The 20,949-nt window shown below is 34.8% G+C and overlaps 1 protein-coding gene across 1 annotated transcript in view; it reads left to right on the plus strand.

Annotated features, from left to right (window-relative positions):
* sowah (ankyrin repeat domain family member sosondowah) overlaps positions 1–20,949 on the plus strand; it is a 164,852-nt gene that overhangs the window by 124,062 nt on the left and 19,841 nt on the right. Inside the window, exon 8 of the mRNA XM_085486485.1 lies at positions 15,688–15,790. Within this exon, the coding sequence (XP_085342611.1) occupies positions 15,688–15,790 (103 nt within the window). The remainder of the gene's footprint in view (positions 1–15,687; positions 15,791–20,949) is intronic.

Genomic DNA, 20,949 nt, shown 5'->3' on the forward strand with positions numbered 1-20,949 from the left:
TTATGCAATGTTGTAATATTGCAATGAAATGTTCCCACAATGTTGCTACAATCTCGTTGCGCTGTATAGGTTTCCTTCTTTCTCCTACGGGAACAAAAATAAACTTGAATGTGGTTTGTACAGAAGAAATTCTCCGGGAAATCTTGCGTCTTTCGTGACATTAACTTTCTAAAGATTGATTGGTCGAAGCGGATCATTTGGCGCTCTTAAGAGGAACATTATTTCTTGCGTACCCTTTTCTTTTTATTGGTTGAATAGACTAACAAATGCTTTTCCACGAGTTAAATACATAAAAAAACAAAATGTTGATGAAATGAATCTACAGATTTTTAATTTTTTAATTTAAAAGATTTCTTTTTGAGAATACTAATTTATTTAAATATTAGTTATTAAAAAATTGAACAATTTTCTATGAAACTTACATAAGACATTATTAAGATTAATACTAAAAATAGATCATCAATAAAAAAATTACATGAAATTTTAATACAAATTTAAATATTGCAAAAATATGTTAGACATATGTTTCTTACGTGCTAAATAAGCATAAAATTATAAAAAAAACAATTTTTTAAAAATTCTTTGATTTTTTAAGATTGACCGAAATTCCCTGAGAAACCAGAGTTTTTCGCAAAAGTATACACTCTATTAATAATTAATAAAAAATAGATAATAAAAAAAACAAATAATAAAATAATAATTAATAATAATAATTAACTGGGTCCGCGCTTTGTTTCTATATGTACTTTAATCGCGGAAAAGCATTTATTATATTTTGTTGAACCAATAAAAAGAAAATGATGTGCAAAAATGATGTTTTTATCTATAAAACAGGACGGTGTTTAGGATTCCCTTAAGTAGAAGCCTCCCCCGCGATTATAGTATGGAAAAAAGAAGAAAAAGGAAGAAGAGTGCCAGGTAAAGAAAGAAAGAGAAGAGAAAGGAGGAAGAAGCTCACATAAAATACGTACGCGACGCAAACAAAAATCCACAAAGGACCCGCGCTCATGGCAGATACGATCTCTCGTGTTTGCATGCAGATACAAGCATACTAATCTCTCTCTCCGAGTCTCTCGCCGAGGAAACGGCGCGTCCTCTTGTTGCGTCTATGAAATATATTGGTGTCTGCCCACAACATCCGGGAGACACCGAGAGGAATGATTCAAATATGATTACGGTCGCATGAAAATTTTCTGAGAATTTCTCGCAAGCGACTATCGAAAGGGTAGAAAAGGAATAAAAAAAAATGTAAAATTTATCGTTCTCGAGCAAGAGATTTCCGCAAATTTTCCTTACATCGTCACATTCGATTCCATCAAGGATATTCAACCAAGATCGTTGTACATTCGAGAGATTGTCCTACTGCTAAATTTCAATGTCCTGATACAAGACCATAAGCGGGTTGTGAGTATCTCCCTCTCTGTCGGATTCGCGCGACGGCGGACGGCAGTTTCAATTTCGAGACGCCAATCCAATCATGTAAATCAAGGGTGGCATTATTAGTGGCGGCAATCGAACTCGGTTAGGCCAACAGTAATAGTAGCAGCGGCGGAGAGGCAGGTGGAAACTACACCAAGTCTGAGTCTCGAAGGTGGAAGGAAGGGTTGCCCTCTTCCCCCTTCCCCTCTTCCCAGGGCAACTCTCCCGAATCCCGAACGAAGGGAGCAGCGACGTCCAACTAATCCCGGGTTTACCTAATCGCCTACTCCCTTCGTCCCAAACGCGGTTCAGCAATTCCGCTCATTCGCAAAGCGGCTTACCCTTTCACCCCTTCCGCCGGTTCCTCGCCGACACTGAACCGAGGGAGAGAGAGAGAGAGAAAGACCTTCTATATCCGGCCCGCAAATCGTTCCCGGATCGATCGATCTTCTCTCGATCGCTAACACAGCTTCCGGACTCAGCTGCAAGATCAGCGAAAAATTTATTTTCCCAAGACGTGTAAATTATTCTCGGAAAATGTAATTCTTTTTTATATCCGAAAGGGGTGACATATTTTTTTATCGCGCGTTTTTTCAATCTAGATTATTAAGGAGATGCTAATTAGATCTGTTTTATCGACAAATTTTATTTTTATCTAACTCTTTATTGGCTATACAGAATGAAAAATCCTTTACTAGAATTAAAGTATTTATAATAACTATTCTAGGCTACTACATATGTCTATAAAAAATTCAAGAAAGCTAAATAATTACAGTTTTTCTAGCCGCCTCTTGCATTGGGTCAATCTAACTTAAACGATAAGAAAACTGTAATTATTTAACTTTCTTGGTTTCTTTTTTTATACGCATATAATAGTCCAGATTTGTAAATTATTTTCGGAAAATGTAATTCTTTTTTATATCCGAAAGGGGTGAGATATTTTTTTATCGCGCGTTTTTCCAATCTGGATTATTAAGGGGATGCTGGTTAGGTCTGTTTTATCGACAAATATTATTTTCATTTAACTTCTTATTGGCTATACAGAATGAAAAATCCTTTATTAGAATTAAGTATTTATAATAACAAATCTTGGCTACTAGATATGCATATAAAAAAAAAACAAGAAAGCTAAATTATAATTTTCCTATCGGTCTTTTGTATTAGCGCAACCTAACCTAAACGATAAGAAAACTATAATTATTTAACCTCTTTTGATTTTCTTCAGACACACATATGATGGCCCAGATTTGTTATTATGAATACTTTAATTCTCGTAAAGTGTTTTTCATTTTGTATACCTAATAAAGATGTAAATGTAAATAATGTTTGTTGATAAAACAGACCTAATCAGCATCACTTTAATATAATGAAAATTAGTTTAGAACAGTTTTGTAATCTGACGACGGTCGATCAGGCTTTTTGTACAACGGGAGATTTCCGAGAAAACTCGTATATAAATTTTCCGGAAAGATCGAGGATAAGCGCCTACGCGCGAAATATAATCGACACACGACCGATAATTCCTGATTCGACGGTGGATGGGGAAAAGTGGGGGACGAGGGAGGGCTATAGGATGGAATACGATCGAACGAAAGCGTAAGCCGCGTAATCTCCCGTGAAATATTGTGTCGGATCGAGACGACCGAGAACTTTGCCGTACGCCCCGAGGACATCAGGGGACATCGATTATTCGCGGGAAACCGCCTCCGTTAATCGTTTAAACTCCGCTGCAGGTGGATGGGTGTGTATATGCTAGCTCAGGTACATATATCCGTGAGTCTCTCTCTCGTGGTTCCACGAAACCACGGTGGGATCCCGGTTAGGTACGCCGAATATCGATGATTTCGCGCCGTAAGAGGGTGCGTCGGGGATCATTGCCGAAATGTTGACGAAGAACGTGCGTTCTATCGAAGCGATAAATCTGCCGCATCGAGGATTAACTTAGCTCTGGAAAATTCTGGAAACGCCGCTGGTGATCGCGAGACTTGGAAAAGTTATCGGAACCAATCGCAATCTCGAATTTCCAAACGCGTGTCTCCTCTAATTTTTAACCCTGAAGTGAAGGATGGCATTATAGTCACCCACGTGCACAAACCTACCAATTTTAATTAATACAAATTGAATTTTAATGATTAATATACTATATATTTGAATAAGTAATAGGCTCATAACATACATATGTATTTAAATTTTAATTCGTCCTTTGAAAATGAATGACAGATGTCATCCAAGCGACTTTTGACATTAGTCACCCACGTGCACAAATCTGCAATTTTTTATTAAATTAATTTTTTAATTAATATAAATGTAATAGGTATAAATTTACTTTTAATGGTTAATACATATATTTATTATAGGTTTATATTTATATTTTAATTCATTTTTCGAAATGGATGACAGATATCATCCATGTGACTTTTGACATTAGTCACCCACGTGCACAAATCTGGAATTTTTTTCAGAAATTAATTTTTTAATTAATATAAATTTAACATAAATTTAATTTTAATGGTTAGTACATATATTTAATAGGCTTATATTATATATGTATACATATTGTATTCATTTTTCAAAATAGATGACAGATATCATCCATGCAACTTTTGACATTAGTCACCCACGTGCACAAATCTGCGATTTTAATCATTATAAATTTAATAATATTTTTTGCCTTTCAAAAATGGATGACAGATGTCATCCATGCGACCTCTAATGTCGCATTTAACAGCGACTACAATAGGAATTAAATATTTTATAACACGAGAGAGAGAGAGACAGAGGGAATTGAAAGCTAATCATTTAGCTGCTGTGTCCAGGACATCGCGCGCTTCCTCTCTCGTCAGCCTCAAAAACAGTATAAACCAACGGCGTCCGGTCTCCCACGGTCGCACGTGTAAGACGCGGCCGCGAGCGTTTCGCTCGCTAGGCGAGCGAAATTGTTGACTACCGATGCTCATCGGACCGGATCAACGTTCGCGAGGTAATAGACGTGGCTGATGGCGATGTCTTGTCGCGTCGCGGCTCGTCGACGCCACCTGCGACAGCAGGAAATCTCGCGGAGACGCGCGTTCCCGATTCACCTCTATACCCGCTCGTCCTTAACCCTTTTTTCTGCCAATAAACCGGGTACCCCCAAAGCCACTTTTTATCGGAACTTCTCTCTCCTTTTCCCTCTTTCTTCTTCTATTATGAAATATTTAAATCCTACAGTGATCGCGCTCTGTTGACATTCAGCGTTTGCTGTTATCCAAATAAAATTATATAGATGATTATCTAGATGAAGTTTTCAGGTGTCATCTTATCTTTATATAGATAATAAAAATATAATGTTTAAAAAATCTTAAATTAAAATATCTTGTATAGTTACATTTTTATATTTACATTTCTTTATAACTATGTTTAGGTACATCGGCGTTTTTTAAAATAATGTTATTTGGAAATTATTTATAGATGAATTACCACACATAATCTTATCTTTTACCTAGATATATTTAAAAGGTAAACCTCTATCTAACAATAAGATAAGATCACAGCTTAGATAAAATAAAGGTAATCTCTAAGATCTTATCTAAGATTTACACATTTTATCTCATTTCTATCTAGCTAATTTAAAAAGTATCTATAACACTGATCTCTAATAGCACACCATATCGGAAAGACATTCAGAAAATGTATGGAAGATATTCGAACATCCTCAGAATGTTCTCTGAACGTCTTCGGGATATGTGGCTGTTAGGGATGACATCTGTCATTTTTTAAAAGACAAAGTAAAATATAATTAATAGCTTAAAACATACATTTTTCTTATAAAATACGCACATTAAATAATAAACTTCAATTTAGATTACCCAGTTAAAATAGCAGATTTGCGCGCGTGCATCGTAACATATATATTAACAAGGAATTAGGATAGAAGAATTAAACTCCCAATCTCCCAACGTTATAATTTTCTGAAACATTTATGCGCACGTTAAAGAATTTATACTTTCTCTTTCTCAGTCCGAGTTATTATTTAATTTTTTAGAATACTGGAGCAGAAACATATTAGTCTTTCATCGCCGTTAAAACGTTGATTAAGCACGTAATCTTACGCCTGGGCTCCAATTAAGGACGAATTTAAAATGCGAAGCGAACGTTATATACGAACCGAATTATATTTCTCTCGCATTTATTGCGCTTTAATTACGCTCGCGCATCAACATAGATGTAGTAACCTACGCGCGCTATGTTTCCAGCAAAAAATTAATATTCAAAGGGGATATCGCGCGCAAAGCTAGTAATCTGCGAGGAAATTGAAGACTCGGTAGCCGGGATAGAGATCTTCGTGCAGTCACAGCTCGTTTGAGCGAATGCCTCAAGTGATTTCAGTTACACCTCGTTTGCGCGATCCGTTGCTCCGGCGGTTCTTATTATTATTTCCTCGAACGAGGAAGCGGTTTTTCAATTGTACCGCGCACGATGGATCATACAATTGCAAGGATCGCGCCTGATGGCAACGGATAACATTGTGAGCGTGTCAATCCGCGATATATCCCCATCTACGATGATAAGTCATCTACGAGGAATTTACATAATTACGAATCTTTCGCAATCGAACGTGCAACGCAACGCATTTCCTGTTGCTCTCTCTTCGATCGAGCACGAATTATTTTATTGCAATATGTAAAACCAAACATTTTTATTAATCATTCATTAGTATCATAATCATTAATCTTTATTAATCATTAATTTACAAATTTTTATTAATCATTAATTATTTATATAATCATTAATTTTTATTAATCATTAATTTAAAAAATTTTTATTATTCATTAATTGTTTTACACATATCAATTATTAATTATTTCATGAATTACTATTTTATTATTATTTGATTTTTTATTTATTATCTATTCTTTTAATAATTATTAATAGAGTGTATACTTTCGAGAAAAGCTCTGGTTTCTCAGGGAATTTCGTTCATTCTTATAGAATCATCAGAAAATTGGGATTCAGGATTTAGCACATAAAAAACATGTCTAACATATTTTTGCAATATTTAAATTTGTATTAAAATTTTATGTAATTTTTTGTATTGATGATCTATTTTTAGTATAAATTAAGTATTTTTAATATTTTATGTAAGTTTCATAGAAAATTATTCAATTTTTTTATAACTGATATTTAAATAAATTTACTCTCTTGTTATTTATTTAATAAATAATCAATTTAAATAAATTAGTATTCCTTAAGATGTTTATAATAAATTATTTTTGTTTCATATTTTTATCTTACATTTTTACATATATTTTTAGCGTTTAACTGTAGTGATATTACGCGCTTTGTTATTGTCCAAATTAATTTTAATATAATTAATAAATCAATATTAAATTCTAGAAAACTGCACTCTTGGTAACTTTGCAATTGTATAAATAGAAAACGTTAGAAAAATTATTTTAAGAAACTGCATCTACAAAATTCCTTACTTCACTTGAAATTTTTAATGAAAAATATCTGAATTCTCAGGGAATTTTTTTACAAAATTTGAGTAGACACTGTATGGTATTATATTATTAATCAAATTTCTATTTAATTTTGAAATGTCACATTTTTTTTCTTTATTCGCATTTTTTTCGTTTAGGAAAAAAATATAATATACCGGGCTTTAAAGATATTCTCGGGTGAATTTATTTTCTAATAGATCTTTCTCTCTCTCGGACGCCTCCGTTGGCGGGTCCCGGGGTCGTGTTTGCCCGGCGTGGAGGTGAAATTACGAGCGAAAAGAAGCGGGAGATGGCGAATAAATCACGAAGCATAGCTCTTCCACGTTATGCTAATGACACCTCCTGCATCCTGTGTATCCTTCGCGCAAGACGCGAAAGTTCAAGCCGGCACGCCACGCGGCGTCATTCTTCTTTTTACGGGACTCTGGATAACACACCTCCTTGACGCAATTGCAGGAAATAAAACACTCTACTTCTTCTTCTTTTTCGACATTTATCTACCTGTACATTCAACGATCGTAGGTTGATGAACAAAGGACAGTTTGCAACTTTTGTTCATCTGGTCATCGAGTGAAAAATATTTGCAACAACCCATACAGCGCAACAAGATTGCAGCAGCATTGTGACATTTTATTGCAATATTACATCATTGCATAAACATTGCATGAAATGTTGCAGCAATCTTGCTGCAAGGTTGCAGCAACGATAAAATGTCCGCTTTCAGTAATATTGTTCTATAACATTGCAGCAATAATGCAATAAAATAAGTATGTAATATTACTATTGGATTATTGGAAATGTATTAAATACATGATCGGACTGAATGTTCTGTACGTAATATTTTTTGCATGAATTTTATTTTCATAATATTTCTGAAATGTTGCTGCAACGTTGTTTAAACTATATTGCAAATTCATGCCTATATAATATAATATTTGTGCAATATTGGTATGCAGTGTGCAATATTGCAATGTTGTTGCAATATTGCTGCAAACTTGTGTGCTGTATGGTAAATATTCACCCTGATATTTCGGAGCTAGAGGGACTTTGATCAATTCAATGTCAATTATCAGCTGAACGCGATCTTCTCGAGTATTATCTTTTTATTATCTACCTGGACATTGTTTGCGAAGTCTTAAGGGAATCCTGAACGCTGTCCACTTTTATCGATAAAACATCATTTTTGTGCACCCTTTTCTTTTTATTGGTTGAATAAGATAATAAATGCTTCTACACGATTAAAGTACATATAGAAACAAAGCTCGGACCTAATTAATTATTATTATTAATTATTTGTTTTTTATGTATTATCTATTTTTTTATTAATTATTAATAGCTGGTTTCTCAGGGAATTTCGTTCAAGCTTAAAAAAATCAGAAAATTGGGATTCAAGGAATTTTTTAAAAGTTGCTTCTTTAATCATTTTACATCATTGCAGCAATAATGCAATAAAATAAATATGTAATATTACTATTGGATTATTAGAAATGTGTTAAATACATGATCGGACTGAATGTTCTGTACCTAATATTTTTTGCGTGAATTTTATTTTCATAATATTTCTGAAATGTTGCTATGCAATGTGCAATATTGCAATGTTGTTGCAATATTGTTGCAAACTTGTGTACTGTATATGGGATTACTCTTACTTGAAGTAATAAAAATAAGAGGATGCACAAAAATAATAAAACAGGACGTTTAGGATCGCCGTGCAACGATCACGAATTCGTGACCAACGTGGACAATCTTGGCCGACGACGTGCGTTAGTTAACGTCGGCCGAGTGACGTTAAAAGCGACAGGGCTGACTGATCAACAGGCGAGGACACGCGCCATCGAGCACGCGCCGATAGATCTGACATCTCGACGCCGTACACGTGACCGGTGGCTCGTTACCCGCTCGTTCTCTCTCTCTCTCTCTCTCTCTCTCTCTCTCTCTCTCTTCCTCCCTCGTTCTGCGGTCTCTTCCCGTCTTCGGAAGACACGCGCCCGACGTCTCCCCACCCCCTCTGATTTCCCAGAATCAACCTTTGGGAGATCGAATCGCGCCGCCGAATTCGGACCCACCGTGAGCGTTTCGTGGATCGATCGGGCGAACCGGCTTCAGTCGGATTCGCAGACGTCGAGATGGATGGTGAAGTTAAGGAACGCAGATTGAGATGGTGAAATCTGGTTAATACTTGTAACCCTCCTTGTGGCGGCAAGCATTATCTGCGCAGCGGAACGATCAATGAATATCATTTTCTCTCGCTTAAACGCGAATCTAATTGACGCAAAACGGTAAAAGTATATGCAAAAATGTAAGATAAAAATATAAAACAAGAATAATTTGTTAGAAATATTAATTTATTAAAATTGATTATTTATTAAATTATTATTTATTAATTATTATATATTAATAATTATATATTTATTAATTATTAATAAACACTGGAGGAATTAATTAACCCTTCTGTGTCAATGAACAGGTATTTCTATCCAAAGCAATTTTGTTTAAAATGAATGTGGCAATTTTTTTGCTCATAACAGAATTTAAAGGGCTTTTGTAAGCCTCCTAAAATATAACAGGGAAAAACTCAATTTTTTATTTATTATTTTAATTTCTTTATAGCATGAGCGTCCATTTACCCCCCTTGGAATCATTTTAAAAATCAAGCATTTGCTCTTTTTTTTAATAAACACTGGAATTTATTAGCATATTTCGCATATAAACAAATGAAAATAAAATTAAAAAATTAAGAAGGAACAAATTATAAGAAACAAAAAAAATGCAATGCCCCCTCCTGGAAGAAAATCAATGAATAGAGGTACTCGGATATCTAAAGTAATTGTTTAATGTTAAAAATAGGTGTCGAAACTTTTTTTACCCATAACAAAATTCAAAGGGCTTTTTTAAACCTCCTAAAATATAACAGGGAAAAGACTAGATAGTTTTTATTTATTATTTTAATTTCTTTATTTGTCCCCCTTGAAATCATAAAAAAAATTAAGTACTTACTCTTGTTTGAATAAACACTGGAATTTATTTGCATATTTCGCATATAAACAAATGAAAACAAAATCAAAAAAATTAAAAAGGAACAACAAATAAGAAACAAATAAATGTAATGCCCTCTCCTGAAAAAAATTCTGCGGATGCCCATAATAGCAACTATCATCAATCAGGTATGAAAAGGGTTAATAAAAACCCAAACAAAATTATATTAAGCGCAATGAAATTGTAATTAAATTTCTCTTTAATTATTTTAAACATTTTGATCCTTCCTTCGGATCATCCTCAGCATCTATGAAGAAATTGTCGGTGAAGAAGTTGAAATACGCATTGACAGAAAGGTTGAAGGGTTGAAAGTAGGGTTTACATATTTCCCATAGATTTTGGATCCCTCTCGCGCAACATTAACAGCCAATTAAAACACGAAAGTTCAAAAGCCACGAACGACCTTATAACGCTGATGACCAAACACCGGCTCCGTTTCTCAAACGGAGAAGCCCTACATCTCCAAATCCCATTTTAATAACAAAATCGTACTCTCGGCTCCTTCGGCCCGGCGGGAAAGGAAAAATTTGGGCCAGGGAAGCGCTCTTAAAGGAGAAGGAGAAAGATACTCGTCGCATACCAGGCGGCGGGTCCCACGGGAGATGAGGGGTGATTCCAGGGTAGAAGAGAGAGAGACGACGCCACTAAATATTGTGTTCGCGCAGAGAATACAGCTCTCGGGACACGTGTAAGCGGGGCCGCGGGATTCCGTATGAGCAGATCGGCCCGCCGATTATACGCTAATTCAACGCAAATTCCTTCCCGGAGAGATATCTGTATCGCTCGCATACATCAGAGAGCGGTGACTCTCTCGCGGTAGCTGCTCCCGTGCATTCTCCGTCTCTCTCTGTTCTCGTTGTTGTCGCTGGTGCTGCTTCAGGGTGCTCCCGGACTCCCGGCTTAATCAGCAACCGCGGAGAGACGACTATATAGCCGTGACTTATATATACACGTGGTTGCGGAGAACGTTGGTTTCTGCAGGATATTTTTTTATTTTCATCTCGATTAAAATACAAGGCATATTTAAATAAAAAATATATATATGGTATTTATTTTTTATTTTATTTGTACATATTTTAATATTTTGTTCTATTTAATCTCGTCTTATAAAAATTATTTCTTTTATTTAACCATCAAATATTTTTTATAGTTTTGGGAAGATGGAAAAATTATTATTAAAATTGAATATAATATTAAAAAATATATATATATTTTTTTTTTTTATTTAATCTCATCAAATGCGCCTTATATTAATCGGAAAATAAAAAATACTCTATTAAAATTATATTTGACATTGAAAAAAAAATATTTTTCCTTAGTAATTTAATTTTCATAATAATTTTCTGCGTCTCATTCTGAGCTACCAAACATTGACATTGTCAAGCGTTGCACATTGTATGCCCGGCTCTTCTACTGTAACCGTCACGGTGGATAGTCATCTCCCGCATCTCGGCTGGAATCGCGTTAGCGCCACGACGTCAGATTAATTAAGGCTTTAATTAGTGTAGAAATTAGATATACATATGTACGCCAGTCCAGTGCAATTAATATCAAAGGAAAAAGAAAAGCTTTCGAAGGCGGGTTATACCATACATGCAAAGATGGGCCACTTTTCGAGAGAAAACGATCGAGGGTTCGGCGTGCTTTCTCACGGCTCGTTTTCGAGGAAGGAAAGGATGAAGAAAGTCGCAGAAGGGTGCTACCGTATGCACACACCGCGGTATGTAGCCTCTGCACCCCGGGAGGGACGGAGGAAGCAAAGATATATCACGTTGTCGGCCGACATACCATTCTTTTGCGGGCGCCGCCGACACCGCGCGCAGCGTTCACAAATTAAGGAGCGCCAAAGTCAACGGCGCGAGCATAGGTAGGGTATGGCGCTATCGCGCTTCATAAAACTTCGTTAGCACGCCAGGTCGAGGGAAGTAGACGGGTGCGTGCCCGGACCCCGGGATATATCCCGCATAAGCGCTGATGGCCCCGCGAGACCACCGTAAAAATTCATTTCGCACCTCGTCCTGCGTGTGTATATGTATATGTTTGTGTTTGTGTGTAATTCAGCCAGGATTCTTGCATCTTCTCCGGCCAGCCGGCCAGAGTAGAGAGTATTAGATGGACCATGTCCGCGCACTTCGCGGTTAATGACTCCGCTCGCTATGCGCGGTACGTTTAATAATTGTACATAGTGACAGCGCGCGTCCCCCTTAATTATTCGTCCGTATATGCGCGCTCCGTACGTGAATTCCGTGTGCTCCACTCTTCAAATTATCCGTAACGCGCGTGCGGAGAGATAACGCGTTGGAAAATTGAGAAAAAAATTCAATTGGAAAGAGATGATGACGGCGCATTTACTTTCTTCAATTAAGGGGATCCTAAACGCAATTGAGTTTCATTCCTGTTTTATCGACACTATGCGGATTGTTTTTTACCTGAAATTAGAGCACTTCGCAATTTGTTAATATTAATACTTAAATTTGGACAGAAAAAAGATTTATCAATCTGTACAGTCTCATATATCTAGGTTGCAGAATTCTTGAATTCTTTTAATTTCAAGCAAAAACAATCCGTATAGCCAATAAATAGATTTATAGTTGAATCTAACCTCACATTTTATCGATAAAACAGGAAACTCAATTGCGTTTAGCACTTTATTCTTCCGTCTTATGTTTCGTCTGATTACGGGGGTAAGATTTAGAATTTAAATTTAGAATTATATGCGCGTTATATTTTTTTATACCCTCAAGTTGTGATAAACCTATAGTAAAAATGAACAAGACTCTAGTCAAACGCAGATAATTTTTTAACACAATATATATTATTATAAATTCATCTAATATACGGGGTATCTGACATAAGGTGTCACACCGTAAATACCATATAATACAAGTAGATTTCATTCTTTCTAGTGTTATATTTATGTATATCCAAAATAATCTGCTTATCAGTGAGACATATATATTGTATATACTGATTCTATTTAATATATACATTTATATCATAAATCCAATATATGTATAATTCCATTTAAAAGAACAACAGCGAGACCTGGGAAGCATCAATTCTTCATCCTCGTTACAAGTCGATTAGTCTCTTCACCCGCGCAATGAAACTTCAATTCGATCGATTAGTCCCGTATCCCTCCGACCTTATTAGCGTTCCATTTAAAATGAGAAAAAAAAGAGAGAGACTATCATCTGTATATGTACTTGTACTAGGGACAGACGTGCATATGTGTGTGTGCCATCTCACGCATACGTACACACACACATTCGCGCTTGGTTCCCGTCATTATACGTACGTAGCCTCGTTAGAACGAGTCCTCTTTTTTCCACCCCGGGTCCGCTAATGAGGTGGTCCGCGACTTGGTGCGGTCCACCGCCGACGTACGAGCGGGGTTGCTGACTGGCTTCAGGCTCAGGTCGGGAGGGCGGCTTATAATTCCGTCGACGCATCCCGCGCGAATCTGGAGACCGACACTATTTTTAATCTACCCGCGGGATGCGCGGGCTTGATAAAATTAAAACGCATGTCCCACTACGAAAGCTTGCTTACTCTACCATCTCTTGCTCTCTCTCTCTCCGCTGCGAAAAACGTGTATACCCTTTTAGGGTGCGCTTCCCCCGGATCAGGATTCGCCCGAGAATGTCGCGTTAATAGTCGACGTCGCGCCCGTGGTTTGGTGATTCATTCTCGCCGTTAATTTCGACCGCGCTGGACTCTAGAGTTCACGATGATGCGGTCGCAGTCGACTATATATATATTATATATACCCATACAGCACAACAAGATTGCAGCAGCATTGTGGCAACATTTCTTTGCAATATTACAACATTGCGTGAAATGTTGCAGCAATGTTGCTGCAAGGTTGCAGCAATGGTAAAATGTCCGCTTTTAGAAATATTGTTCTATAATATTGCAGCAATAATGCAATAAAATATATATGTAATATATTACTATTGGATTATTGGAAATGTGCCAAATACATGATCGGACTGAATGTTCTGTACCTAATATTTTTTGCGTGAATTTTATTTTCATAATATTTTTGAAATGTTGCTGCAACATTGTGTTTAAACTATATTGCAAATTCATGCCTATATTTCTGCAATATTGCTATGCAATGTACAATATAGCAATGTTGTTGCAATATTGCTGCAAACTTATGTGCTGTATGGGCGTGGCTGGGCGAGAGATTCTTCGCTACGAGACTCTTAAAAAGATCCTAAACGCCGACTTCTTTTACCGATAAATTATCATTTTTTTGTAAGTGAAAAATTTTAATTAAAATTTTTTTTATTTTTAACATAAAATTGATAAGTTCACGCTTTGTTTCTACACGGAGAGAATTTTCTCTTAGAATTTACCCTGAAAATCGTGCTAATCTTGGGATAACATGGCGTTGGAAGAATTTTATAAGAGTTTCTCTGATCAATACCCCAATAAAAAATATTAATATGTACATAGTAAATCTTACTATGTAAAATTAATCGAGTATATTTTATATCTTATTGTGGTAGATATTCATATTTTTATTGTGGTAAATATTAATTTATCAGAGATACTTTTATAAAATTCTTCCATTACTATATTGTCCCACAATTACCATGATTTTCAGGGTAAATAAAAAAACAATTTCTTTGTGTATATGTACTTTTATCGTGGAAAAGCATTTATTATTCTATTTAACCAATAAAAAGAAAAGGGTACGCAAAAATAAACCCTTAATGTTATTAATTATATCAGGGTTATAGGTTTTTTAAATGCAGGAAAGTAAATATAAAGATAATGTAAAAAAGAAAATTTATTAATATCATAAAATATATGTAAAGGATATTTAAACAATCTATAACAATTAATTTATAAAACTATATAAGGTGTAACTGAAAGTAACATATATGGAGCATATCATCAAATTTTCTGGATAATTTAGAGCTGCTTTTTCTTCAATAAAAATGTCGAAGCACCAATAATTTTTAAGTTATAAAGGCTTTTCGCTTATCGCAAACTAAACTTTATGGAGTAAAAATATTCACATATTCTTCAATTAATTCATTGCAGGTAGAGTTTACTTTAATAGAATTTTCATTTAAAGTTTAGTTAAAATAAAGCTACATGACATGAGCAAAAATTGGAAACATGCAAAAAATGATGACCTCCCTCCATATAAGTTTTTTTTTCAGTTACACCCTGTGTAATATTTATTTTAGAAAGAAAACACGAGTGTCACCATCTTCCGCTGGGAGCTAAAAATCTCTCTCGCTCTTGTTCCTCGAATTTTTTCGTGTATATCTTGGTGCTATCTAAGTGGAAGTAAGATTCAAGCTCGCTCTATTTGCTCTTTCCGGCTTTTTCCGGAGTCGCATTTACTTCTCTGCGTCCCGACTGTAATCGATTGCCAGTCCGGGAGAGGAGTCTCTTTTTTCCTCTTTTTCTACATCCCGACGATGTAGGTTTCCATTCATTCAGCTGGTCCCGGTTGACAGTCCCGGGCCGCCGCCGTCGCTTAATTCGCGAATATTTCACGGACGCGTCATCCCGAAAATACCAGCTACAGCTGCTCGCGTCGTGTCTTCCCTCGCGATCCGGGTCACCCGAAAAATCCGCACAACCGCGGCCCCGTAAATCTCGGCGCTGATACATTTTCGCTCATCGCCTTCCCATATCTCGCCAAAATCCATCCCGAACGCGATTTATTTAAACGACGAAAGCGAATTGTCTCACCCACTCGTCTTCTTCGCGCTTGTTACAGACGGCTCTACACTGGGGCGCCAAACACGGCGAGGAGAACATTATCAAATTAATAGCGGGCACCTACAAGGACTACAACAAGAGTGTCAACGAGACCACGGTGAGTCCGCTTCCTCTGGGATTGCTGAATAAAATATCGCTTTTTTTTCTGAACGCCATAAAATTCAATCGGAATTTTTATCTGTAGCTACACTGAACAAAAATTTTGTTAACTTGACTAAACCTTTCAAACTAAATTGCTATTTTGTTAATTGAACATATATTAGTATTTAAGTCGAATATACGTTTTATTAGATTTAATATGTTAGTTTTTGGCGATCCATCATAACGATAATATGCGGTTACTTTCTTTCAAAAGTTCTTTCAAAGTTATTTCAAATGTTTTTAAAAAATTCCGATAATCATATTGTTTAATAATCATGACAACAGTGTCAACTAACTGCGCTTTTATCAAGGAAGTATGTAAAAAATTTTTTAATTCTTGCGTTTAACATCAAAAATGTTTATTAATTTTAATTAATTGTACCATTCTAGTTTTTCTAGTTTTAACGTTGTGGAAATAAAATAAAAATTTTCTTGGCTAGTTTGGATCGAATTAAATATATCGTTCCTATTTTAATATGTTACATTTAATTTAAATATTTATATATATTTAATTAACAAAATAATATTTAGTTGAAAGGTTTTGCCAAGTTAATACATTTTTTTTAGTGCAGAATTTATTTTAGAACAAGTTACATTGTTATATATATTATATATACTGTATGCAGGGTGTATCTAAATAAGTGCAAAAAATTTTTAATTATTCTTTATCGAAAATTAAATGGGGTTTCTTATATAAACTCTTATATTCCCCCTTGAGGAGTTACACTTTTCTAAATGAGGAAAAATTAAGTTTGTATTTTTTTTAAATTATTAATGAATATCCTTTTTATTAGTGAAAAATATTCACCAAGTTTCATATGTTTTTAATTTGACTGAAATTTGAGAAAAAAAATAATTTAGAAAAGTGTAACTTCTCAGGAAGGGATTTAAAAATATGTTTACATAAGAAACTCTCTTTAATTTTCGACAAAAGAGAGGTAAAAATTAAGTTTTTATTTTTTGTAATTATTAATGAATATCCTTTTTATTAGTGAAAAATATTCACTAAGTTTTATATTTTTTAATTTGACCGAAATTTGAGAAAAAAAAATAATTTAGAAAAGTGTAACTCCTCAAAGAGGGATATAAGAATATATATTTACATAAGAAACTTGCCTTAATTTTCGACAAAGAATCTTCTCCTAAAATTTTTCACATTTATTTAGATACATCCTGTATAATATTACATAATTGTATATTTACTTACTTTTTTTTATATTTTTCTGTTTCTGATCATTGGATGCCTCTATTGAACGTTGATGCAGAATGGGGTGAGTTTTCTTCTTTCAACTATATCAACTTGTATTTTTTTATAATGATAAAATCGTGATCGATGAAAGCAATAATTTATCAATTTACAATTCATTTATATCGAGACAAAACATTCGTTTCGCGAACGAAATTTATTTCCTGCATCGATGGCGCTTGTTCATCGAGATGAGGCGCATCAAATGCATTCGGATAACATCGAGATATCCTTGGCGATCCTTGCCACGATCGCGTATAATTTGCCGGACGTACGGAGAGCGGAATCGGTTTAGGGAACGAGTCGCGTTGTAAGAGGCAGAACAAACGGAGTCTATATGAGAAGGAAGGAAAGAAGAGACAGAGAGGGGAAGAAGCGCACAGAAAAGTCCGCAGATAGGATCAGACGTGTGTGGTCCCGCCGCTTTGCTCTTTATAAGACTTATATAAGCCAGGGAGTGCTTCACGACGAGAGACGGCGAGTACTTATAGAGAAAGAGGAGGAGAGAAAGAGCGGAATCCCCCTCGTTAGTGGCTCGCGACAAACTTTGTTGTGGTGCTCTCGTCTGTTCTTACGTTATTACACAAAGACAGCAAAATTAGCTTTTTTTTAATGATTTTTTAAATAACTTTTGTAATGATTTTTTTAATGATTTTTTGAATGATTTTGTACATGATTTTTTTAATAATTTTTATAATGATTTTTTTAATGATTTTTTACATGATTTTTTAATGATTTTTTAAATGATTTTTTAATGACTTTTTAAATAATTTTTTAAAAATTGTGCGATCAATAAAAGTAGCAATTTTATAATTTATGTATCTTTCAATTCATATAATTTGCTTCAAGCGAATTTAATTTGTTTATTGAGATGAAATGCAAAAATTCGAATTTAAAATAATATTATTTTTATTTTCTGTTGACATAGCCACACATTTTGACCAACTAATCTTTATATACTTATAATTCTAAATTGAAGTAAAATATTATAATTTTACGCGAAAGAAGAGAACCCTTCTGTCAATGCATAATTTTTCTCTTTTCGTCAGTGTACCAGGGTGGTTTTGACACTGTGAACATTTTTTTATATCAGCTGCTGGGCATCATTCTTCCTCATTAATTATAATTTTAGGGGATTCCAGAGTACAAAGGCTCTTTTTTGTACTTTGTTTCGGGTGGGGAAAAGTTCGGACACATTTTTAAAGCTGCTTTGGGTTACCCGTTTATTGACAGAGGTGCAAACTTTTCTATCGATCCGCCACACATTTGATTGAAATTGAATTCGAAGCGCATACATTCTCCGAAAGCCGGCTCATTTGTCTTCTCTATAAGGTCCTATACCACCTTCGCGTGCTCGGTAGACTCATTTGTTTCCACGGTGTAATCCGAAACGGTGGCCTGTCAACGCCGCAGTACCTCTTCACTTTCTCATCTTCATCTGCCTCTCTTCTCATGCACAAAAAAAATTAATGCATCGAGAGAGAAGAAAAAAAGTCTCTCTCTCATCTCAACATCTCTATAATTTTCAACAGGATATACTCCCGGGAAAAACCTGGAATTCTCAGGGAATTTTTTTTACCTTGAAAAATCCTAGAATACTCGTGAAATTTATTTTGAACTTAGGGAATTTTTTTAAAAATTGTCTCTTTAATTTTATTTTCAAATATATCTTTCAGGAATATAAAATTTATTAGGTTCATATAAAGTATATTAAAATATATTTTATTATAAAATATAATATTATATTATTAATATATTAAAAAATATGTATTTTGTTTATGTTAAAAAATTAGAACAAAAATAAACTTACTTTAAAATTGTATTTAAAATTTTTTTAAGTACTTTAACTTTACCTGGAATTTTGAACAAAAGTAGCTGGAAAATCATGGAATCCTCAGGAAATTTATTTATAAAATTAGTAGAGTATATATTTTTAGTAAAAATAATAGAGTATAATTTATTTATAAAATTAACAGAGTATAATTTATTTATAAAATTAGTAGAGTACACCTTGTTCAGGTAGCGCGACATCGGAATTCACGAACAAATTCACGAACGATCTAAGAAATCGAATCGAATCGTCAGAAAGAAGGCAGAGATCCCCGTGTAACAGTAGAGAAATTGATTGCGCGCACGAAAGGGATCTCCATAATACAGGGAAAAACGCAGATCGCGCTATTCCTGTACCTTCCCCCGATGACAATCCCGACTCGATACTCCTCTTGCTCCGGGATTAACGTAGCCCTGGATATAATGAATACGGTCGCGCTCGTGTACGTACCGATGTAGAGTAGGTAATCCACACCCCGGACGAGAGGGATCTGTCCTCGGCGAATCCTCTCTCTCTCTTTGGACGTTTTTTTTTATCTTTCTCTCTCTCTCTCTCTCTCTCTTTCCTTTTTCACGGCGCGGCTTTAGGACCAGACTGCCGGATCCGGCGTAATCTGTCACCGGCGTCGCACTTTTCTACGGGCTTATCCCGGCCACCGGCTTTTCCCCAATCCCGCGGCAAATGAAAGGGGACATAGGAGAGAGAAACGAGTGGGAAAAAAAAGATCATCCCGGGGTGCGCGGAGGTTGCTTCGCGTGTAGAATCGCCCGTGGGCTCGAGATGCGATCTTATCCGCGGCTAATATCCGCCGCTCGCGGCCATCGATACCGGTTTTCTCCGACAGGTTTGCTGGGGAGAAAAAAATCGAGAGTAAATTTTACGAGGATATATTATACACAGTGATATGCGAAAGAATAAAAAATTATTTTCTCTCTCTCTTTTTTTTATCTGAAATTGTAGCACTCCCCCGTTTGTTAATATTAATACTTCAATTGTGGAAAATTTATATTTGTCAATCTATATAGTCAATCAAAATATTAGTAGTTAAACTCATAAAATTATGCTTAAAAAATTGAACTCGTTGAACTCATAAATTTATGAGTTCAACTGCTAATATTTTACTATATCTTGAGTAGTTGGACTCATCAATTTATGAGTTCAACTATTAATGTTTTGATCGAGTGACTATTTTGAGGAAAAATGATCTGTATAATCAATCAAAATATTAGTAGTTAAACTCATAAAATTATGCTTCAAAAATTGAACTTGTTGAACTCATAAATTTATGATAATTTATACTAATATTTTGATTGATTATACAGATCATTTTTACTCAAAATAGTCACTCGATCAAAACTGCTAATATTTTACTATATCTTGGGTAATTGGACTCATCAATTTATGAGTTCAATTATTAATGTTTTGATCGAGTGACTCTTTTGAGTAAAAATGATCTGTATAATCAATCAAAATATTAGTAGTTGAACTCATAAATTTATGAGTTTAATTCATTTTAAGGATTTAACTATTAATGAGTTCAAATACTAATATTTTGATTGACTATACAGATCTTTTTCACTTAAAATACTCAATCGATCAAAATATTATAAAATAAGTTCATACCATAAAATAAGTTCAACTACTAAAAATATATTAAAATATTAGAAGTTGAACTCATATGAATTCAACTACTAATATTAAAAACATAATAAAATTTTAATAATTTAATTCATAAGTTTATGAGTGCGACTACTAATATTTTGATTGACTACACAGACTGATAAATTCTTTTCCACAATTAAAGTATTAATATTAACAAACGGGGGAGTGAAAAGGATTTTTCAATCTGTATAACCAATAAAAAATTCATGATCATAACCAACTTCGCGCTGTTATCGATGAAACGGAGCGTTAGGGTCACCTTAACGCAAAAAAAAATCATAACACAATCAGAGCTACTTTATTCGCCGGCTCCACTTATCGTATAAAAGATTCCGCCGCTCGCGCGGCTTTTTTAATCCCCCGGGTTGGCGTTGAAACGG

Source organism: Nylanderia fulva, unplaced genomic scaffold, assembly GCF_048542155.1.
Source record: "Nylanderia fulva isolate GAGA-0341 unplaced genomic scaffold, ASM4854215v1 Scaffold44, whole genome shotgun sequence".
In the NCBI taxonomy this organism is placed as follows: domain Eukaryota; kingdom Metazoa; phylum Arthropoda; class Insecta; order Hymenoptera; family Formicidae; genus Nylanderia; species Nylanderia fulva.